The 24,570-nt window shown below is 41.0% G+C and overlaps 1 protein-coding gene across 1 annotated transcript; it reads right to left on the bottom strand.

The window, feature by feature from the left end:
- Positions 1-22,993, bottom strand: LOC144721269 (actin nucleation-promoting factor WASL-like). The gene is made up of 11 exons (XM_078598766.1): positions 22,879-22,993; positions 18,453-18,640; positions 7,421-7,555; positions 6,228-6,314; positions 5,978-6,074; positions 4,747-4,918; positions 4,211-4,253; positions 3,958-4,108; positions 2,205-2,659; positions 1,452-1,557; positions 1-320 (listed from the first exon to the last, which is right to left on the bottom strand). The coding sequence occupies exons 2-11, from the start codon at positions 18,555-18,557 to the stop codon at positions 265-267; spliced, it is 1,407 nt and encodes a 468-aa protein (XP_078454892.1). The 5' UTR covers positions 18,558-18,640; positions 22,879-22,993; the 3' UTR covers positions 1-264.
- Between the last annotated feature and the right edge of the window lie 1,577 nt (positions 22,994-24,570).

Here is a 24,570-nt window from a genome sequence, read left to right as displayed (position 1 = left end):
TTAACAAGTCACAAGAGTCACTTTATTGTGCTTCTGTAAACCATAGTTTAGAGTACAGTAAAGCATTGCATACCATAAACATATTTCACAAGTACACAATAACTTTAATATCGATAGAAATGTCAAAAATAGCGGGTCAGTTCATACACGACTCCATGCGCAGTGAATTCCATATCTATTTTTTAAAAAGTGTGAATGAACCTGTGAAAATAAAACTACTGCACAGCTGTGTGCCAATTCATTGTCGGCAAGCTTGCAAGGCCACTAATTCCATTCTTCATCATCGTCATCGTCGTCGTCATCTTCATCATCATCTTCATCTACAAACGCACAGTCAACCAACAATGTAACCAGACATCGATATTTAATTAGGGTACCACAAAAGTGCCATTGATAATATTGGACATTGTTTTGAAGTCAATTTATTATTTTTTTCAATTACAAATCCATGATGTTTTCTCACCACTAATTCTAAAATCAGTTGGCCAAATGTGAGCATATCAACATAATTACTGTGGATTGGAAATGATGTCAGTGTTGCACATTTATTACAACTCCCTTGAAAATAATGGGGCCAGTTTAGATTCTAGTGTTACTCATAAATATCTATATAAATAAAGACCTTAATCTGTATGTCTCAAAAACCTCTAGGGTACTTCTCAACAAGGTAGAAAGCTGATATATGGTACATAAGTAGTTTTTAGGACACAAACACGAAAAATATGAACATCGGATATTTTTCATTTTAAGTCTCCCAAATCTCGATTTGAAGTGCCATGTCATTCAGAAACCATTCAAAATACAAGATTGCGGGGTTTTTTCGTTTGATAGCGCGTTAAACAGCAAATAAAATTAAAGCGAGAAACATTTGTTATATCCGTTATTGTTTTTCAGACATTTCAGATTAAAGCGGTTTTAAATAAAAACAATACGCATTGTATGGTGTTCAAGCCTCCGTGTTAAATTAATCTTATAGAGTATGATGTTCATAAATTGTTGCTCATTCTAATAAAAAAATGAACGGAATCTTTAAATTGAGCGGTTTCGATGGGTACGTCTTTAAATACAGTAAAACCTTAGATTGCGAGTAACTTGGTCTGCGAGTGTTTTGCGAGACGAGCAAATTGTTGAAATAAATATTAATTTGATAAACAAGCGAGGTCTTGCAATACGAGTAGTACATGATCACGCTTTGTCTGCCGAGCGTCACGTGATCACAACTGATATACGAGTGCTTTGATATACGAGTGCTTTGGATTACAAACACGTTTCCGGAACGAATTATGCTCGCAATCCAAGGTTTTATTGTATAAGATGAGCCTGTCAGCTAACGGCCTTGCATAACTGTAGCTTATAGTACCACCTATCGGCGGTGATGCAGCATTACTTTAGAGAAGAATAGCTCAGAGACCATTGGAATCGTGCTTGCCGCGTGGAACATTGTATCTTACCTGAAGTGTAAAGAGACTTGCCCCTTTTCTTCACCGCATTCATCAAGGCATCAACAAGACCCAATGGAGCAGAAGAGCCCATAGGAGGGCCTTGTGAGTCGGACACCTGAAACGTATTGATGTTTTAATTCGTAAGTGTGTATAGGTATAAACATGTTGTATATGTAAGGTGCATAGTAGGACTTCAACTATATGTGGCGATACTACAATGTATTACGATATCCGATCCAAAATATTTTATTGTCCGTTTTTCCAAAATATCTCGATGTAATGATTATCATTGCTAAAAAAATTAGGTATATTTTCCAAAATATAATTTCGTGACAAACTATTTCAAAAATAAATTCTTAATCATTAAAGCTACAAATAAATAGTTGCTATCAAATAAATTGAAACTTTGTATAATGTTTTATTTGAATAACTGATGGCATGGTGGTTATATGGCATCTTAAGCAGCTGTCAGCAAATGCATGAGAAGTATTATACAATGTAAAGTTATAATGATAAAAATACTTTGGCAGGCTTATGTCAAGTGAACCGCAGTTGAATAGCATTTAAGTCATCTTTATTTGTGCGATAAGTACACAAAAAGACAACAGCAAAAAAATAAGTGGAACATACAACTACAAAACGAAGGGTATACGTCATATCCTGAAATTTAATATTTTATGGTATCTTGAAAAACTACATTGCGGCAATCCTGGTAGACAACATTTCAAAAGCAATGGAATAGCCAAACTTGAATAAACTCACTGGCTTGAGTGCCGTGCCCTGGCGGATCTCCTCCAGAAGGGAATTCCGCTCAGATGCTGGGTGACTGCCAGGCGTCACCTCCCTCAGCTTGACTCCAGAATGGATCTGGGATAAAAGAGCACCCCGGCCAGAGCCGTCCTGGTGGTCTGCAAGCGCCGGTGGTGGCCGTGAGCCCCCGACTTTCTGGGCAGATGGTGGTGGTGGCGGCGGCGGCGGTGGTGGCGGTGGTGGTGGTGGTGGCGGCGGTGGTGGAGGGCCTCCAGATCTCTGGGTAGATGTTGGTGGTGGTGGTGCAGGTGCCAGCCTGCCATGGTTATGAGACCTTAGAGGTGGTGGGGGTGGAGGACCTCTGCCAGGTGAACGTTCTCTATGGTCTTTGGGTGCCATAGAGGGAGCGAGGTGCTTCTCAGGTGGTTTCCCTGGACCAGGTACTTTCTGGGCTGGTTGCTTTGGAACTGGAAATGTAAAATGACAATACATATTAGTCTAGGTGCGTACAGGATTTTATATTCAAGCTAGATTGAAACGGAACTCAAATGTGTAATCATGAAGTTTTTTCAGAAACTGTTGGTTTTTTGCATAATGCACAACAGTTGAGTACACGTTTCTGTGGTTTGTTTAAAATGTGGTTTTCTGGCCTGTACTGATTTTATTATTACCTTAGGTTGTTACCGTCCTTAACAGATATGACCCAGTGGAAATTTTTAATGACAGAGCCACGTGGTGTGTGACATGGTATTTCCGTACTTTGAAACTAGTTTATTCCAAAGCTAAATTATATACAGGCCCAACAAATGACGTCTAATTATCATTCAAACACCTCCTACACCCCCCACAAAAAAGCATATCAGTGAACTCAGAGTTTGACATCAATATTATCTCTGGTATTACCTTCTTGTTGTTGCGTCCTTGAACTCAAGTAATGCATAGTCGTACAGCCATGAAAACACCCTCACCGCTTATATTGAACAAATTATTTGGTGATGCTGCATTGGCAGTGTTGCACAAGCACAATTAATTATGCCGTGGACTTAATACATATAAAAAATATATAATAGGTGACGTTTTAGGGCAATAACCCTTCATAGCACATATATCCCTATTTGTATATTTTTAAGGTAGTGTTATTGACAAATGTATTCTCCTTTATTCATGACTCGTCGCTATACCGTAGTGGCATTTCAATAACGGCGGCTGTTTGAAATTATTTAATGCCCTTGGTTCCACCACCTGTCACCCCAAGCCAGGTTCACGTAACCTATCCGAAGCGTCCAACCTAGCGAACCTTTTAGAACTTAAAAATGGTAAACTCCCCTGATGTCACTCAATTTAGGCATAATGCACAATTACTTTTCACTAAGCAATCTTGTGTAAATACAATCTTGCACTATGACACTTTACTAAGCATTTCATAATGATGATGATTCGTCTGTAAAAGAACATACTTCATTGATTTTAAACGCTAATGATGAACTATACAACACACTATCATTATTAGAGATTATTACACCTTTGCCAACTACAGTATCCCAAACTTTAAAAAATGTACAACACTTTGCAAAGTGGATTTCCATTTTAACCACATTTAACAAAGTAATTAACTATAATCGTATGGACATGTTAATCACTACCTTAATGTACAGAATCATTTCAAAGAAGTGCATTTATAGTACTATAGCTAGACATTGTTATTGAAGCGTTGTAGATATTATGATAGCTCACTGTGATACTTTTATCGAGTTAAGCAGATTACCTTGTTGTATTTCCTGTTTTATGCCCTCCATTCCTCCATAGTCTTTAATAATTTGTGATATTTTTCTTGTGAGTCGCTTGTCCTGAAGATGTGAATCATCTATGCCAGCCATGTAAAACAGCTGTTTAAGGTTTGGGTCCACATTCTCAGCCTAATTGAGAAACAGGGAAGCACAATAACATCACAATTAAATGGCTACAATTGTACTGCCGATTATGAATATAAGCATTATTGGGAGTAAATCAGGACTTACTGTGAAGCCACAATTAGGATCCCAACCAACGTGTCCAATGTGCCTGTTAATCACAGAATATCCACACACCAAACAGACACACTATTACGAAGTGAGCAGAGGATTCTTACACAAATAATATTGATGTATAAATGACCCAATATAAAATGTGAGCATATCAACATGTCACAGAATGCACGAATGAAGAGGTCAGTAGTTTAAAAATGATTAAAAGAATATCAAATTCCTTTTGCATGCTTACTAACACCTTTATAAGGCATCATGTGAATGTTATGACTTACACAATTATCATCCATTGTTGGATGGACTCCCCATGCTCTGCTATGACATGTGACATATCAAATTAAGTACGTTTTCATGTTCACTTGTCCAAATGCCACACCAGGTTAAAGCAAGTTACAGAGGTTTTAAACATAACCATATGGCTATGGAGACACTTTTCTGTCCATGACACTGCAAAACCTGAAGTAGGCAACAATGAAGGTGATTCTTAAAGTTATTTAATGTATTGCTGTATTGCCAATGAAAGCACTCACTTGAAATGGGATGGTTCTCCAATCTGATCTTTGGTGAGTGGTGTCTTGCTCTTAGTCTTCTGATTGCGAGTCTTGGCAAGAGCCGGAACATTGGGCACCTTCATGATTGGGAGGGGAACCGGATGCACCTCGTGCATCGATGGCTGCACGGTCAACTCTGCCGCCGACTTGTCTACGGCGAGCAAGGAACGAATGGCCACCAAGAAACATGGTGATTTAATAACCACACTTCAAACTCAGGGAAACATGTTGGCGATGCGACAGGGTCTGAAGTTGCCCCTTTGTTACATCTTGCAAGCGAAATTAGGTGACATATCTGTGTCAATGAAGCGGATTTAAAAAAAAAATGATTGCAGTGAATGAGTGGACGAATATAATCAAGCATGACGATGACTATGTCTTACCCCCCAATGATTATGATAACATTAATTACGGTAGTCTGAATGAATATACACAGATCATTTAGGAATGTAATTGAGGACTGCAGTCCACTGATGAAGACCAACAATGGTAATTGACTAAGTGTGAAGATAAAAAGTGATTTCGAGTTCACCAATTGGCTGACCTGATAGTATTTGGGGTGAGAACGGTGTGCCCCTCACACTGACATTTAATGACGAAGAGGGGATTAAACGTGTCACTGCATTGTCGACTAGACTAAAATTAGGACTACATTAAATCCACACTCAATACTGGACTAAATTTGCAAAGGTTGTTGTGAATTAGACTGACATGAGAAAAAAACGAAATGCTGACTCAATAACTCTGTGAATTAACCACCATCTTGGCCAAGAATCGCCAACTTTGAAATACTGTATTGTGAAATCTAGAAATTTAATATACAGTGAAAAAGTACTGATGGTCAGCAGTCCACTTCCCATTGAAAACGGTGGTATTTGAAATAACACATTTTCATTGTATTATCATGTGTAAATGCTCATCAATAACTTAGGATTTATTGCACCACATTGAGTTACAGTTAAAATAAAGCATTATCCTTTCGTGCTTGTCGCAAAACAGTCACGGATACTCTGTATGTTAGTTTTTCAGACCCTTATCAATATCAAAAACATAATTCTCAGCAGAATCCCTTTTTTATTCTTATCCCGATATACATCTGCAACAATTTCCCCAAGACAGCCGGCATTTCCTTAGAACATTTGATTTCCTTGGTCACATGCTTCCCTATTTGAAATTTGGCTGGTGGGAGAGCCACACTAAGAAACCTTACTTTGTCGTTTTTTCTGCTTGTCAAGTTTCGCCTGCACAGAGTTGTAAAAGAAACGTGCTTCCTCTATGTCAGCGAAGTTAAGTCCAACTTGGCATTTCTGACAAGGAAAAAACACCAAAAGGCATATTTTATTCCCAGTACAGAGTTTCATGAAATTAACTCACGATTTTTTTTTTTTACAATGCATATACACAGTGTGAAACAATGAACATTTACATCTCCAGTACAGTGTGCAACAATAAACACTTACATCTCCAATGAATGTGTGAAAGTCTGCCTTTGGTGCGTAATATGCAAACTCTGTGTATAGTTCTTGTTCCCACAGCTTGCAGTTTTCCTGCAAAACAAAATAACAACACAAAGAAGTCCTTCTTAACACTGAAAGCACATTCGTCAACAACATTGCCCTGGAGAGGAAAAATATATAATAGCATCGGTGAAATTTAGGACACTGACCCTTTTTTATTTGTGCTTGTGCACCACTGTCAATGCACTCACACTACTTTTTTTTTATCTTGTGCAAACTGTTCAGGGGTGTGCATTGTGACATGACCAGCCCCACACATGTCCACCTTACAGTGTCATCACAGTGGTTACCTGGCCATTCCTCTATCGCATACAACACTAAGTGTTCTGGGCGCCACGGTGGCAAGATGTTAACTACTTCGCCTGGTATACAGGAGGTCGTGGGTTCGATCCCCGACCCTTGTGCCTGCTGTATATTTGGAGATTGCATGTTCTTCCGTGGTCGGGTGTCATTTTCTCCGGGTCCTCCAGTTTTTCCCTCCACATTTAGAATCAACATTCGTTTAGAATATTTGGCTGCTTTAAATTACCACTCGATAAGCCACTTCGTTGAGCTTTCATTTGTCGCCGGGTCTGCTTTTGAATGAGCTATATAGTTCAGTGGGGCTTACCTGGTAAAAACAAAAAAAACAATCGTCGTAGTAAATAGTATATATATGGAGTACAGTATCACAGCATTCATTTTCTACATTTTATGTGTGGCTCAAATTAAAAGGCAAAGCTGCATAAACAAAACCAGAACAAGTTAACATCAGAGGGATGATGTATGCAAAACCTTGACTCCCTTTGTACACGAATCTCCTTTCTTAGAACAACTTAACCTTTTGCTTGAATGCACAAGACATGCGGAATGTTTCTCAGCCCATATTCACCGCCTGGGATAACATAATAAAGACTGCCACTTCTAGAATCCATGACTTGGTATTAAAATACAAACAAAACTATGGGACAGGCTAATTAACAACAACGTGGCTTGAAATATGTACTTGTCCGATTGGGATTGCTAGACTGAAAGCAGCCACCGTAATTGTTATAATAGCAAGTTTACAACGTGGTACATCATTACTGTGCTCGTTGTCCAGCAGGCTGGTATTACTGCTGGATATCATCGTCGACAAGGCTAGGTTTTTGACGTACCATACAGATGTCGTAAATGGTGATGAAAAAGCTGCGCTTGCTGTTGTCCTTCACAAAACAGACCACGCCGCAGCATTGCTTGTCCCACCTTCCATTCACGCCATAGAGGAGCTGCACCACGGTACTGGCGAGGGTCTGCAAGCCAACATGAGCATTAATCCACAGGGTCACAGTCACGGGGTCAGGGTTACTCACAACACATTACTGAATGGGCAGTAACACAGAGTTAACCCACGTCAGAACAGACTGAATGAAATTCTGTACATTCGTGAAAAACAGTAATACCCCATTTTCAGACTCTGTCTCCCCGACAGACCTGGTCTTCACCCGAGGACGGCTGCTTGCGTTGTGGCTGAAACGTCGTGAGAATAATTTTATTATGTTATATTTTATTATTTTATTATTTCCATTCTACGTGACTTTACCGAAAAAAAACAAAAAGAGTAATACCCCAGTTTAACACGTAGGCTTTCGCGACCAGTATTATTTATAATAAAGGTTTTTGGGTTAGATCGCGTTATTATAAATGTGTCGCAACCCTCCACCGCCTGACACAGCCAATCAGTAGAAAAATGTGTCACGTTAACAAAACTACAATTACTTACTTCTTCAGCCCAGGTGTGTTTGAAGAGTGAATCCACAACATTTTAAATTTGAGTAGACGTTTCGCTGGTAATTACATCCAGCATCTTCGGGCGATTTGCCAGTTTAGTTGGTGTTTTGTGAACGTGACACTTTTTTTTGCTGATCGGCCGTGTCGGGTGGTGGATGGTTGCGACACATTTATAATAACCCAAAAACCTTTATTATGAGTAATACCCCAATTTACGTCGGGGATGTGTTCCTGAAGGTGTGACAAATATCGAAACGACGTAAATCAAAGCATTTTGTTTCCCCAAATCACCAGAATACTGTACACACGTAACATATTGTACTCTACGGTACATTTCTTTACGCGTGACACAAAGTAGTTCGCGTACAGGGTAAGTGGAGGCGAAGGCTGAGGCGACGGATACGACGAAGGACGGATGATGCTGTCAGCGACGTGTGGGTTGAACTGATGCAAATTAGGTCGCGGTATAAATACAATAAAGTGACGACGTATTTGTGAAACGGCGTCAAAGGGGGAGACGTAAAATGAACCCTTCAATCTACCGCCGCATTAAGGCCTTGCCATGCAATATCAGTAATGTGAGTTGTTTGACGATATCTCATCATCATGGGACCTCCTTTGCCAGTACCAAAATATACTAATAGGGTTTTTCCCCTTTTTTTGGCGTCATCTGGTCGAACACCATATGAGACGAGGCTCTAAAGAAAGCTGTCTCTGGTGTGTACCAATCAGTTTCAAAGACAATGCATAAATTATCAGAGTATTGTTTTTTGTTTGCATTTGACTGCAAGTATTGTGGTTAATGTAAGCATGATTCCTTGCAAAAGGTGTCAGTTTTGTTGCCAGAAAAAAGGGGAAAAGCCCTATTAGTATGTTTGACGATACTTCAGCATGTTGGCCAGTGCGTGTTGGTGAAGGCAAGTGTCTAGGTCCAGTGTAGCTATTACTTGTCACGGATGTTCGCCCTGGCCGGAAATATAAATCAGGTAATTGGGTGCATAGTCCAGGATGCTAACCACTGCTTCACTTCTTCATTCTCAAGTCCTACTATGGCTCACATGGTTATGACATTTGAAAGGAACGAGCCCAAACTTATGTAAAAGGATCCAAGTTCGAAAACGCGTGTATGTTAAATAAGCATATTTTTGATGGCTCATAATAGACAAGACCTCCGCACTTACTTGACAATGTAGCACGTGCACCCTTTAAAGCATTGATTAACTCCCCCCCCCCCAAAAAAAACCTAAACACATCAAAGGGGTTTGTGTTATTTCAAACAAACGACTGCACAGTACTCCAAAGTCGTTCTGGGTTAATTCCAAATTGACGAGCTGTGAAATCAGGAATTGCACGCGTAAAAAAAATAAACACATTGGGAATTAATTTTACAACAATGAAAAGAGTTTAACATTCTATGCGCTGTGCGTATGTGAACCTCGCTGGGAATGAAAGCCTGGGACTTATTGAGATGCACAGTATCCTGCCAAAACTTTGCTTTCTTAAAAAACACACGACCCACTGTGCTGAGTATTGTGATGTGCTGAAATACATGTGCTGGCTGTAGTTCAGTTGCCATCCCAGGTCTTTGATGCAAATTTTACAAAAAGAGCTGCACCTGGCAAGGTATTTTTATAGGCGATTGTGTTTTTTTCTTTACATTCGCGTCTCGCAACCAGAAGTCACAAGAATAAAGGAAACAATCCGCAAGTTGCCTCGCACACATATGCCCCCTGATGAGAACGCGTCGTGAATGTCAATGATTCAGGGTCTTTAGCAGGTCAGGAAATAGTTTATATGGAGCTTCGTAAAACGTCCATAAAATCAATGAATGGTTTCATTGAGGACTCGGAAAGATTATTAAAATGAAGTGCTGTATAAGTAATGTTAAAGCGTGTATAACCTATCTTACAATGATTGCAAATGCCTATTTTGAAATCTGTATTTATCTTTCATGTTATACGAAAAATGTTCATGCTAATCATTATGTAGTGGGTTCGATTGAGGCGCACACTCAACTTGGAGGCAACACTCTTTATTAAAACGCATAACAACCAACTGTAATTTTTCGATTTAAAGCTTTCGTGACTGCAGGGATTCATCTTCTTGGTTCTTTCGGTAAAGTCACATGACTTTACCGAAAGAACCAAGAACCAACTGGAACATTATACACAGGGTGGTGACCTCCGTTCCTAATCTCACTCACACTCGGGGAATACTACACAGCGTGACCAGGGCAGGTGACGGGCTGCCTGGTCACGGACGAAGGTCTGAGACTTCCAAGACCGTTGATGGCATCTTCATCCCCGGGGTGAACAGCGCAACTCTCTGCTCATAACTCCCGTGGCGTGGCCGGCTCCGACCCAGGCCACGCCCCCCTTCTCGATCCTTCGGGAAGATACGGGCCTCCAACCACGTGACCCCCAAGCTCTTCCCTGGGGCCCCTAGCCCCCCCTTTGTCCGGTCACGTGTCCTGTTGGGTTCACGCGGAGTGTCACGGCCTGACATGACTTCCGTGACACCCGTCTACAGCACCCATACCGAGCCAACACAGTCGTGACGTCATGTGTCCCTACGCTCGTACAGTCCCGACACACTAGTGATGTCATGTGTCACTACAATTATATTCTAGATTTGAAGCTTTTGTGACTGCAAGGATTCATACTCTTAGGTTTTTTCGGTAAAGTCACGTAGTTAAAAATAAGTAATAAAAATAATAGAAATAATGATAGAAAGAAAATAATATAAATAATAATAGAAATAAAATAATTGTAATTTATTTATATTATTATTTATATTATTGATTATTATTTATTATTTATTTTAAACTACGTGACTTTACCGAAAAAACCTAAGAGTACTACAATTATATATTTGGTACACTCTCCTGACGGCATTTTTCAGGTACAGCACAGTATTGTATATGGTTTATTTGAATGACAAGGTATTGAAATCATGCATTTCCATGGATTGACTAATGCACTCCAACATGCATTCGTAATATTACGTTACAATCCGCACGAGTTGACGTTACAAGGGTGCGAGACGATGTCACATGTTATGGTGTCATGAGGAGGCAAAGCATTGCATGGCGTGTGATGTAATCACCTTATCCGTTTTAGCGCCGTTTTTATAGGCACGTTTTGGCAATCCTTTGAAAAATATTATCCAGTTGTCCTGGAGGAATTCCCTAATAGGCACACGACTTTATACAACATTTTCACTTATATTCTTGGTTCTTTCGGTGAAGTCACGTAGAAGGGAAACAATAAAATAATAAAAGTATTAAACAATAAAATTATCACGATGTTTCGATTGCAACACAAGCAATCATCATCAGGTGTGAAAACCACAGCAAAAAAATATGAAAATAGTGGCGTTTTTTTTTCTTAACGTTTCTTGTTGTGGTTTTCACACCTGATGATGATTGCTTGTGTTGCAATCGAAACGTCGTGAAAATGTTATTGTTTTATATTTTTATTATTTTATTTTTTCCCTTCTACGTGACTTTACCGAAAGAACCAAGAATATGAATCCCTGCAGTCACGAAAGCTTTAAATCAAAATTTTCACTTATATTTATCTTTCCAAAAGTTATAATTGCGCCATGTTACTAACAAGAGACAGATAAAGCGTGGATTGATATAAACTCTCCTTTCTGTGTGGGATTGAGTGTTGTCCCCTTGCATGCGTGGGCTTTTTTTCCCGGTCCCCCGGTTTCCTCCCCACGTGTATAAAACACTCAATAATTGGTTGAAAACATCTTTATACATGGAGAAATGTAGAACAATTGTTGACGCCGGCTCATCACCTGGCAGGCCTTCCAACTCGTCTGTGGATCCTCAGCGATTATGAGATGTAATTTGCATGAACGACGCTCTACAAAATTAGTCATTATATGAAATATTTTTTAGACCGACAAGGCGAATGCTTTAACGGGTTCAACAGTACTTTAGTTGAACGTCGTAAACAAAAATGTGCTATAATAAAAACCCCATGTCGATTGAATGCAGTCACACCGACTCAAACGCTTAAAGAATGCTTTGATTTTTAGAAGAGAACTCTTGCGCCAAAACCAAACAACACTGACATAACGAATGTGTCATGACATAAAAGATCATAAAAGCACACACCTTAGGGGCACATGTTCGAGTTTAAAGACACTCAAGAGGCCCATGAGTTTGTAATGTATATGTAAGAGTTCCCGTATTGTATTGTGGGTACATTCAAAAGCATCCACAAAGTTGAGGCTCAAGCCACCAGACTTTTTTGTGTGTGCAGAGTCTGTTACAGGGTGTGTGCACAATTTATCTTGAGGCTATTACTGTACCTAAAACGCAATGACGAATGTGCACAGTGTGTAGCATTCTTTAGTTAATAATTATCCTCATGTTTCGTTTTATATATATAGCTTCGTCTTTTATGCAAATTGCATCTCGTAATCGCCGAGAAAATGCAGACAAGCCGGGAGGCAACCAGGCGGCTATCCTGCACCAACAATTCCCCAAGCTCTGCAGTCCTCACTGGTAAAGCAATAGATCAGCCATGGTCAACCCACTGCTGGATGAAGGCCTCACCCCCCCCACGCCCCACCCCCAAGCCAACTCACTGGTAAATACATATATACATTTAACCCATCATAGTTTCAGGAAACAATATTGCGCATTAACAATATGGTAACTGTTTTAGCGTGTTAAAAACAAATGTGTAGCGTTTACAAACATGTCCGGTAATTTTAAGTACAGTACTGTGTACCAGTACTTAAGTGTAAATGGTGCACGATTTACAGCAGGGGTGGGTAACGTTTTTTCTGCCAAGTGTCATTCGGATATTTATAACATCATTCGCGATACATACAAAATTATCAACTAAAACATTAGCCTGTCATATTTGGTCAAACATTTAATTAACTCGCCCCTAATGTGATGGCTGGAACTGCTTCTCTTTGGCGAGGCGTGTGATGTTAGCTGGTATTGATGATGTTGCTGCTACTCGCAACTGCTTTTCCAGGTTTGCTCCTAGATTTATTGAATTTCGAGTCCCGCCTGCGGTTGCCTTGGCAGGACCAGATCAAATGATTTCGCGGGCCTCGTACGGCCCGCGGGCTGGACGTTCCCCACCCCTGAATTATTTTACGGTGTCCCAAATAAGAACCTCACTGAAGACCCGTGGAGGCACAACCCTGGTCTATCTCTGCCCCGATGATAGTGGACCCCCCTCAACCATGGTCCACACAACACATGGAAGAAAGTGTGGATATTTATCCCATAAGTGGAAGATCAAGGAGTCACCGAACTGCAAATGCGTTGGAGGTGCAAACCATTAGACATATCCCTGATGACTGCCCAATACAACACGCGGACTCCACTCAGCTACCCTGGATGCTTACAAAGTAAGCATTCAATTGTAGCCTGTTGCTTTTTTCCAAATGCCATACGAAAGGCGTCTACAGATAATGTTTGAACGTCCCCAACCACTATCTTTACAAGTGAACGTTTATGTAAGCGCTTAATTTTTTTTTTTACCCAGAAAAGCAAATAATGTGTGTAAACACAGTCTGAACAAAGGGCAACAGTCAACCTTCATTTCTGTTGGAGGCCTGCTAATTCTATAGCTTAGCCCTGTTTTCATTTGTCATACATTACAAATCATTTTAATTTACAGGTATTTTTAAATTTAAAGTGAGATTACAGTACAGACTTCAGTCACTTTCAACATGTGCTTTGGAATGTATTATCAGTCAATGGTTGCACAACACATATACTCCCTGTGGTGAGTAACTTAAAACTTGTGTAGGAATCTGTCATGTATGAAGCATAAAAACACGTGCCATTTAAAAAAACCATTTTATACCACGGGTCCTTTAATCCCCTTGAATCTGGACTACATCTTCAGTCTTCTAAGCCACCTGTGCTTTTCATCAATGTAAAGTGTTAATCCGATTTATACCATGGGTGGCCAAACTTCCTTACCCTTGGAGCCGCATGCCAACATCTTCGCATAGCCAAGAGCCACTAAACACTGCCCTGGTCACTTCAGGGTATAATGTGGAGTGGTCATGCAAGCCACCTGGCTAGCTCCCACTGCACTTGATCACGGTGCAGCACATTGCTCCTCTTCTTGGTTCTTTCGGTAAAGTCACGTAGAAGGGAAATAATAAAATAATAAAAATAAAACATAATAAAATAATTCTCACGACGTTTCGGCCACAACGCAAGCAGCCGTGAAATTCATTCAGACGCTGTCTTTCCGACAGACCTGTTCTTCAGCTAAGGACGGCTGCTTGCGTTGTGGCCGAAACGTCGTGAGAATTATTTAATTGGTTTATTTTATTATTTTATTATTTCCCTTCTACGTGACTTTACCGAAAGAACCAAGAAGATGAATCCCTGCAGTCACGAAAGCTTTAAATCGAAATTTCACATTGCTCCTGTTTCGAGTAAAGTTACATTTAAAAGGTTATTTATTATACGTCGTCTGTTTCTCGAAAGAGCCACACGAGATCTCCCTGGGCGCCGGTTTGGCAACCGTGGTCTGTTGAAAGCGGCTTAGGTGGCTCTCGGTCCATAGCACCGGTATTGTTTAGGAGGTTTTTGTCGTTAGTTTAACATTTATTTAGCTGTCATTCAACGTTTTTATTGTGAGCGTGATTTGTTAAAATACATCTTGATTCATTCAAATACTCTTGTGCAGTCGCCGTGCATAGCCGTGTCCATTTTGATCGAAAGATTCAGGTATTTTTTTTTCTTGTTTTGCCAGTTGACAAATTAAAAGTCACACCGCACCCACACACGTACTGTGCTGACGTGGTCTCGGTTACTGGCTGGTTGGAGGGAAGCTTTAAATTGACAATGGTTTTTGATGATGACTACATGCTCTTGCGACGTGTTGTTTAAAAATAAAGTTCTACGTATATGTCGCACCCAAACGTTCTTGTGCTGACATGGTCTTGGTGGCTGGGTGGTTGGAGCGAACCTTTACAACGATGGATTTTCAAGGGTGGCACAGTCGGGTTTTTTACAATCGGGTTTAATTGTCTTTTTATATTAAACCCGCTGAGATTGGGAGAAATCCGGTTTAATTGGTTCTAATTGCAGAACCGCACTTCGCCAACTTCTCAACGATGGGCTTCATCCATTCCAAGCGAAGGAACTCACTGGCACCCACGATTGTGGAGGAGAAGCTCCTCGTGTTCATCAAGACCAACCTGCCCGCCGCATTCTACGACAACCCCGTGCCCGACGGCCCCCCCGAGTACGATAGCAGCACCGACGAGGAAGCAGCCTAAGCCTTGGATCAGAGTTTCGTATTCATTAAACCAGGTTTTAATTCCCCGAAATCGGGTTTAATTGTTTTAAAGAAAAAAACCGATGCCTGCCGCTGGAAAAATCGGGTTTTTTTCCACCCATGTGGATTTTGATGACGATGTTGGCGGACTTACGGGTGGTACGTCCCACACACAAAGTTCCCCCATATAGCCTGAACATACTTTTTGGGGCAAGTGCCGTTAGCGAGCACCGAAAGAAGGCTGACATGGCACATGAGGGGGATGGGTGACCAGCACCACGCCCGGCTGCCTTTGTCTCCCTAGCGGCAATGCTTACACACCACACCAGGTACTCATTTGAGGCCGAGTCGACCTAGTTGAGGCTCAGAACCGGTTCAGATAATTGTCACAGGGAATCGAACTCGGGTTACAGAGTGCATATATCGCAGCGTGCTCACCGCTACACCACCGCGTGTGTGTGGTAAATACCACACTCCCAAATACCACAGACCCACGCTCTAACAAACGCAAGCAGCAACAACAACAGTCGTCATTTACCACATCGCGTGTGCCAACCAAAATGAACTTTGAGGCCACGTGAAGTGTCGAAGGCTCGCTGACAGGAGACAGACCCATGTGTTTATGGGTTAACCGAAATGTTTCACAGATACACCACCTATTCTCCTCACTTTGCCAACTCGTTGCTTTTTAGCCACCTGGCAATCTTCCCATTGTGAGCATCGCTCCGCTGCACTCTGTTGTTGTTTGAGGGCGATTGCCTCCAACTACCTAAAAGCATCCTTCACATGCCTCCTCCACAGAGGACCATACCGACACCGTCAGTACCAATCATCAGCAAGCCCAATCAGCTTCATATCTTCCTGTACTGCATCAGCCCATATATTCTGTAGCCTGGCCAAACAGAAGCTACTTGGCCATGCTGTGGCTGGACACGTGGGCTACATGACCCAGCAAATGCAGCCTCGCCTGCCAGAGGTCACGGATGGGACTGTGTTCAGGTCTTTCAAAAGATCTGTGATCTCACACAATCCAGCCTAGTTAATCCCAGGATGGATCGTAGGTTGGCCAGCCTGAATATTTCAAACCGGTGCAGATGTTCCCTTAAAAGGGTCCGCGCGTTTCACAAGTATAAAGAAGGGAGGGCATAACTGTGGCCAAGAAAACCCGAAGCTTCGTATGGAGCGATAGGCAATATAGCTTCCACACAGCGTTACATAGTTCATGAAAAGACAATGCCATTTAACTGAATCACAATGAGGCATGTGTTGCCAAACCGGAACTCCCAAACCGGAACCCTTCGACTCTTTCCACGACTGTTCCATCACTCATGGGGAGTTCGGGTAGAATATTTGAAAACATAAAATACCCAGGCAGGTGCTTTATTTTGGTGGGGCTGATAGCAAGGCCCCACCTATGCATGGCACGCTCCAGGTTCGGCAGCAGTGTCTCCAACTCCTTATCAGTGAGCAACACACAACCAGATCATCAGAATACATGACATGTTTGATCAATAAGGAGGCATCCCTTGACTGCACTGGGAATGAATCAGCCATTGTATCCATACCAGATAGAAATTCCTCTGGTATAGCCAAAAATATGTTCAATAGTGCAGGAGCTAAAGGACATCCCCGGTTCGCACCCGAACGTGAACAGGAAATGGCTCCAACTCCTGGCCACGCAGCTTTACCTGGGCCTCTTCACTATTATGAAGGTTCTTAGTGATTGTAAACAGAGGGTCAGGGACCCCGAAAACATGAAGAACCCAAAGCCCTCGCATATTGATGGTATCATAGGCCTTGACCAGGTCAGTAAAGCAAAGATGTAGATCTAATTGCAACTCCTTGTACCTCTGCTGTAGCAGACAGAATATTACATACGTGCAGGAACACCCGGCTTCGAAAGACTCTCAGTATGCCTGGCAAGACAATGTTGAATCAACCCAGCTAGTGCTGTTAATGGCACACCGAGGAGGGAATTGCCACGGTTAGCCGATCAGCATGTTGTGTGGTGATGTAAAGTGTGGCCAATGTCCCTCTGTTTCCAAGACGTCTGGTCAACGTGGAAGAGTCGACCAAATGCCCTCTAGAGTTCGCTTTGGCAGTGGCCCTTTCCGCCCAGCAGGTTCGTGAGAAATCGCAGGGTTCGGCCGTTACCGATTTCGATATGGCTCCACTTTACATCTACATTTTCTCATTTTCACAACTATTTCTGTGTACGAAATGTTTGGACCGGCACAGCTGAGCAATGTTTTTTTGTTCACGAACGACTGGAGTCGTTATCGCTGTGTATTGTGGATGAGAGAATCCGCAAACAGCATCCCCACACATCATCGCGGATAAGAGAAGTTTTACTGTACTGTATCTATGTTTTATTTTCTTCTGCTACATCCGAATTCAAATGTCTTCAAAACAATAGTTGCACTGTGATTTACTGTAGATCTAAATATGTGCATGCGTTATTGAGAGCCATTCCCGGAAACTTTGCTTAAGGGCTTTTTCACGTAGCCCAACGTATCCCTTGCTTACACAGTCCGCATATGACACTACCTATTGTACAAAGCATATACATACGGTAACACTATACTTGCTGTGATGTATAAATACTATCGTACTAGAAATGTGCTTTAACAATAAACACCGTCTCAAACATGTGTTACTCCTGCTACAACATGCTAACTAGTGCAGTACTGCAGCACTACATGTAAACAGTTCCAATGAAAGCAATTTGGATCAATCAAGCCTCTGGTCAAAGACCAACACCACCTGAAAAATCTGGACCCACTTTAGTACCTAAAAAATATATAAACATCTGTTGGATTATAAAGGCCTTGTTCCAGCAGAGTATTGGCAAATGTTTCTCCGACCGCACCACAACAACTGCTATAAAAGTATAACCATCATTGTATCCTTTTCACTTCTACAAATATAAGTGTCAGAGCACAATCGAAACATTTCCCCCCCCAAAAACAGAGCACATTCTGTAACATGACAGTAACCGTACATGCAATACTTAACACAAGAGCCCTCGTGCCAAGGCTATTCGGTTTACGTTTTCAGAGTAAGAAGCAACTCAAGTGTAACAGCATGTGTGCTCACATTCCACCACGCCACCCTCACATACAACACACAAACTCACCGTGCGCCTGTGGCCAATAAGACTGAACAGATGCTCATTTTCTGACAGCTGAAGCAGCTTGGTTGGGACATTCTGTTCGGGCACCTTGCTCCGCCTGTCGACCATTCTTCTCGGCACCGTCGTCTTGGCGTCTCGTCAAGGAATCAGTTCTTCTCGAGGGTCCCTTGATGCATGTCGCAAGTCTCTCTCTGTGTTCGTCACAAGGAAAGGGGAGCAATAACTTGTTGAAACCTGTGCGCGCGCACAGCATCATCAGACGCTATAATGTCTCGGCCAGCATGTGGCTGTGAGCTAACAGCTTGCCCCACCCTTGCCCTAGCTTAGCAACAGGGTGCAAAATCCACTGCTTGTCTGTCTCATCGCAAGCGTGGTTCACTGTATTGGACAAACTTCCCGAAAGGTTAAATATTGACAGCCATTGTTCTTCTTCAGTAAACATAAAGAAGACTTGGCAACACCGTGGTATTTAAAGACGGTACTATCTTTGGTGTTGTAAGCCACGGGTGTAACTCAATGTTGAACAACGTTGGGTAATGTTAGAAAAACTGCGAAGTTGGGTACAGGATAAATACGAACAGAAAACAAAGGTAATCTACCGTATTACAAGTTCACTAATAAGATATATCCGTACGTTGGACACGTAAAAAACTGCAGAATGTGTACCTATGACAGCTACTGAAGGTCGACTGCCATCAAAAGTAATTACTGTAAATGGACGAGAACAGGTTGGAGTACTTTTGTATTGCTGAACGTTATTATAAAAAAAGTAACGTCGCAATGTGCCGATGCCACGTGGTTTAGAACCATGCAGATCATGAACGGAAAATAGTCGCAAAAAATTAAGTGTGCGTAAACAAGCGTGGGCAGATGAACGCTTGAATTATATTCAGGGAAGAAGAACGCATCGATTAGAACACACATTCAGGTTAACAACACGCAGTCGTTCAAATTGTTGAAAACAGTAAAGTGGGAGTGGGCTTGGCCAGGACACATCACGAGAAAGGACATGAAGTGATGAAATCGGCTCGTGTGAAGGTGCGAGATGAATGGTTGCTCTGCAGGTCTGTTAGATGGTGATTGCTTGGGGGGCCTTCACCCAGCAGCAGAGAGGCATCTTGATGAACTCAAGATGCCTCTCTTTATCATCAGCCATTGCTTATCCACTGCTCGATGAAGTCCTACCCGTGCTGTCACCGTCCGTCTCGGTCTTCCAATGCCAACATCCGTCTCTCTTTTTTTTTTCATTAGACGATCTCATTGCTCCATCTCTTTTTAAATCCTTTATATTAAGTTCACTTGCGCGCTTGCTTGCTTACGACCGTGCAAATCTTTCGGTCGTTTTTTAACCCACTTCCCGTGATCCAATCGAGCTGACATTTTCCACACAGACTCGTTGTGCGTGACAATTAATTTTCGTGAAATTTTTTTCCCAAAATTTTACACTTTTTAGGAATTTTTTTTAAATATTTAATTAACAATTTCTTAATGGTGGCAGGCAATCATCTGACCCATAGGTGGCAGCCATCTCAAGCCAGAGGACGAGAGGACTCTAGCCGCCACGCATATAAAGGATTTATATTGAAAAACTTTGTTTTTACGGGTTAATTTTTTAGTAATGTTCTCTCATTTGACTGTTATTTCATCAGCAAGTGTAGTAATCAGCTATCATCCCTTCGAGCCACGTGTCCTGGCCAAGCCGATTTCCTGCACTTAAGTGTGAATGAGATATTATTTATATGTATTCTTTCGTTTTTCTGGGTGCAATTCCAAGAATGCTTTGCACAATTGTCGGCTTTTGTTGCTTTTTATCCATAATGCATAGCTGACAGTAGGCACTGATTGAAAACTTTCATCTATAAGCACATTGGTATATTTTTTTTATTATCCAATTGAAGCATATATTGTGTACGTGTGGATTTTATTCGAGTGACACTTCTCGTATCTACAGCCATATTACTCTTGTTAACCATGGCCCTAGAAAAATCATCCTATTATCTCTGCGAATGTCACCTGAAAACATTCCACAAGTGTTACATTCATCATAATTCAGTATCTGTGTTTTTCACGGACAAATGGAGTCACGTGGAAGAGGTTTGAAGTTGACAATATTAAAGTACTGTATTTATATTCCTCCACAGAGAAGTCACCCAGACGCAGTCTCGCAGTATGCATACATTTCGGATGAGTAACCAGAAAGTGGGATTAAATCAATGGTGTTATCTGCATTTTTCTATGGATAAACAAACGAATATGACGAGCGATTTCCTCCAATATGTACAAATAAAGTACAATCTGTAAAATGATCTGCCAATAACAACTACTATATTAATACTCGTCTTTTGCCCGTCCAAGGATGGGTGTATTGCAGTAAATCTGAAACTTGCAAGCGAAAAGCAGACCGCGGCGTGATATCCACTGCATTAATGCGTGTGCATTTTGTAAGGGCGCGGTGACACAGACCCATTTCATTTAAGTGTTATAATTCCTTGTTCATCATGACGTCCTTTTTTAATCCTTTACATTAAGTTCACTTGCTTGCTTGCGCGCTTACGATCGTGCAAATCTTTCGGTCGTTTTTTAACCCACTTCCCGTGATCCAATCGAGCTGACATTTTGCACACAGACTCGTTGTGCGTGACAATTTATTTTCGTGAAAATTTTTTTCCAAAATTTTCCACTTCTTAGGAATTTTTTTTTTCATATTTAATTTAAAATACCAATGTGATAAAAATGAAACTCTTACTCAAGAAAAACAGAAATGAATAATAAAATAAAACCGATGCCACGCATATAAAGGATTTATAGTGAAAAACTTTGTTTTTACGGGTTAATTTTTTACTTCGATGTCTCAGCAGCGTCACGGAGATCACGTGACGTGAGGGTTCTGCCTTTGTAGTGAGGGTTCTGAGTTGACGTCGAGGAGGGGGGAGGAGGCGCCTCGGCTCCCCATGTGGAGTGACGTCAGCCCGCTAATTATTATGAATGGAGGAGAGTGTCCATTTGGAGGATGTCACCTGCTCATGAAAATTAATGAGGGGGGCTGGTCGATGTGGAGTGACGTCACGAGCGTTAAGGACAGACATTCCTGTGTGATTATAGTAGGTATAGCAGGACTCCAATACTGTCTGGTGATATGGGGGGACCATTTTGTGGATACCTACATTCCGTGCCGCAGAAATGAGTTTGCGTACCGACACGAAACCATTAATCCGCGAAAATATTGCGGATTATAGGGGCAGTGTGGGCATGTGACTAGCGGCTAAATTGGTGCATGTCTGCCACGTGGGTCTATGTAAAAAATAGAGTTGCATTTTTTCAGACTTGATACCCAAGTCTAAGAAACACAAAAATAATTGTCTGCTAGAAAAGTCGCAAAATAAACAAAAATAAATGTATATCCTCTGTGATACCTGCAGCGCCGCGTTTGGGCCACCCACTTCCACGCATTGTGGTTTGCGGGCTGCGATTCGTTTTAATTCCACCGCTATTCACATTCAGTTATCTCTCTCAGCAGCTCCGCGATTACAGATTTGACATTTGTAAAGATGCTGGTGGCCTCTTTCCAATGTGAACTGGGAAATATATATATTTGCATAATGTGAACACTGTGAGGTGTTTGAATCGCGGAGGTGCAGAGGTGAAATGCAGTCGATTGAAAACCCATTCCTGTCCGCTAAACGAAAAGGAACGCGGATAATGCATGCAGGTAACGTGAAGCTAAGATTTGTTTTTGAGCAATTTTTTTTGCATGAGCACAAACTAGTTGTGCTGATGTGATGTGTTTAGAAAGGAAGTATGTTGGACACGCCACCTCTAAACAAATGTTCTGAAAATACTACATGTGGATGCATAACCAAACTGGCGTTATCTACAAAACAAAGGATGCATGAAAGCAGTGTGATCAGATTTCTTACAGTATTTTTGCAGACCATTAAATATTGAAAACAAAGCAAGGGCACATGTACAATACTTGACATTAAGCACTACTGTAACATAGGATGTATACGTATATATATCCTGAGATTTATGTGTTTACCTTATTGTGATACATTCTTTAAACATGACGTGTTTTTTTTCTTTTTGAATGAACAAAATGTCTGCAGTGCTGTCTGTACTGGATCTACCTTAGCATGAAGAATGTTGGTAACATTTAATCCAGTAAAATGCCTGGAGCGCAAGGATTAGTTTTAGAAATTCTGGCACATACAATCTTGTCCTATACAGAAAATACACAACTGTAGTATAAAAGCAATGTACTCACATATACTGTATAATGCATGAGGCTAAATAGTTTATGAACATTTAAGACATGGAAAATTAGCCATACAGACAAAGCTAATTATTTTAGCCTCAAGTTCAGAAAGGACATGATTGTACAAAACAATTTCAACACACAGCACGTTTAGAATAACAAGGGTGTAGTTACCAGTGTTTCCCGGGGCTTGGTCAGCCCGTGTGGTTTGACGGTGCTGTGTAACCGTTCTTTTATGGGACACTTCTATTGTGGAAGCAAATGTGGTCAGACCAGCTCTGAGCAAGCTCCATTATAATAGTCCCCACCCTCTGACATGGTAATGCCACGCACATTTGATCACTTATTTAAATTGGAAGGCTTGGCCAAGTATCAACAGTTTTTTTATGGGGGTCATAACATTGTAACATTCGGACAAATCCCATTATCATGTATTAGGCTTTCTAGATTTGAAGTTTTCGTGACTGCAAGAATCCATACTCTTTGGTTTTGTTAGGTAAAGTCACGTAGGTAAAAAAATTAAATAAAATTTAATTGTTTTTCATTTTTATTTTTTATATATTATTTTTTACCTACGTGACTTTACCGAATAAAACCAAAGAGTATGAGTATTAGGCTTCACTAAATAATGAATCGTAAGAACCCAGAGTACCTATTGAATCCCATGCATATGACGGCGTTACAATGCCCTCTGGTCGTCACAACCCAAGTAACAGTAATTCTGAAGCACGAAGTTTAACCCTGATTAGTTTCGGAGCTAGTGCATTTTGTACGACATAAGCAACAAATAATATAAAAAAACTTACGTAGCAACGATCAACTTTGAAGCTATTACAACACTGGTCAACAAAAAAAAACATGTTTTTCTGGCCTGGACTTTTGCAGCTGTTTTAGACTAATTTCAGGGTGCTGATTCCAAATCTGATCTCAGATTTGCTTTATCACATCTCATTTTATGCTATCGGCATACCCCATTTTCATTGATTTTACCCGAAATTAACTCTGTCACTTATGATTGCAAGTTGTTGCGAGTCAGTGACTGCTTTAGTGTTAAAATATGGTGCTGTATTTTTAGGATAGTGTGTTTATAATATAATTTTATTTAGATATCCACATTTATTTAATATTTTTCTTCTGCAGTTTTTATTGAAAATGCAATATTTGATATCTCAAAAACCTGATGTGATAGACAAAAACTGATGCCAGATTTGGAATCAGCACCCCAAAATTACATTCAAACCTTTGGAATACCTTATGCCAGAAAAAGTGTGTTGACCAGTGTTATTGGCCTCAGAGTGGCAAGAGGCAATGAGGGTTTTTGCATGTTAAGTGGCCCACTCAGGCCACTAAGTATAATATTGGGCCAGGGATGGAACAACTGCCACACAGGCTCTCTTCTAACTTAATTTGGAGCTTTCGTAACTGCAGGAATGATTCTTTGGTTCTTTCGGTAAAGTCACGTATAAAGATAAAATAATAAATCAAATTAAATACTAGCATGCGACGTTTCGATACCTGATGATGATTGCTTGTGTTGCAATCGAAACGTCGTATGCTAGTATTTAATTTAATTTATTATTTTATCTTTATATGTGACTTTACCTTAAAGAACCAAAAAATAGGCTCTCTTCCATTGGGCCAAAATGGGCAGAACTTTAATTCAAGTAATTCGCGTTCTAAAAACGATGACATGCGGCAATCCCTAAGAGTTCAAAACACGAGGTGAAATTTATCCTTGCGCCTCGAGTAAGCTCTCTGCCCAAGCCATCGCTCAGGATCTTCTCTTCATCCTCTTAATTAGCGAGCCTGGCTGGCTCTGCCGCTCATTCATAGCCCCAAACAGATTAAACCCCGAACAGTCGCTAG

The sequence above is a fragment of the Lampetra planeri genome, chromosome 11 (genome assembly GCF_965212315.1).
Source record: "Lampetra planeri chromosome 11, kcLamPlan1.2.h2, whole genome shotgun sequence".
Classification (NCBI taxonomy): Eukaryota; Metazoa; Chordata; class Hyperoartia; order Petromyzontiformes; family Petromyzontidae; genus Lampetra; species Lampetra planeri.
Note: the sequence above shows the minus strand (reverse complement) of the source record. Positions and strands in the feature narration are given on the sequence as shown.

What these genes read in the sequence shown, in the direction of transcription:
- LOC144721269 (XM_078598766.1), bottom strand. Translation starts at nt 18,557, where the DNA reads ATGGTCGACAGGCGGAGCAAGGTGCCCGAACAGAATGTCCCAACCAAG. An exon ending in GGAGAACCATCCCATTTCAA is followed by an intron (nt 4,254 to 4,746) that starts GTGAGTGCTTTC and finishes TGTGATTAACAG; the next exon opens with GCACATTGGACACGTTGGTT. An exon ending in ATCCTAATTGTGGCTTCACA is followed by an intron (nt 4,109 to 4,210) that starts GTAAGTCCTGAT and finishes TTTCTCAATTAG; the next exon opens with GCTGAGAATGTGGACCCAAA.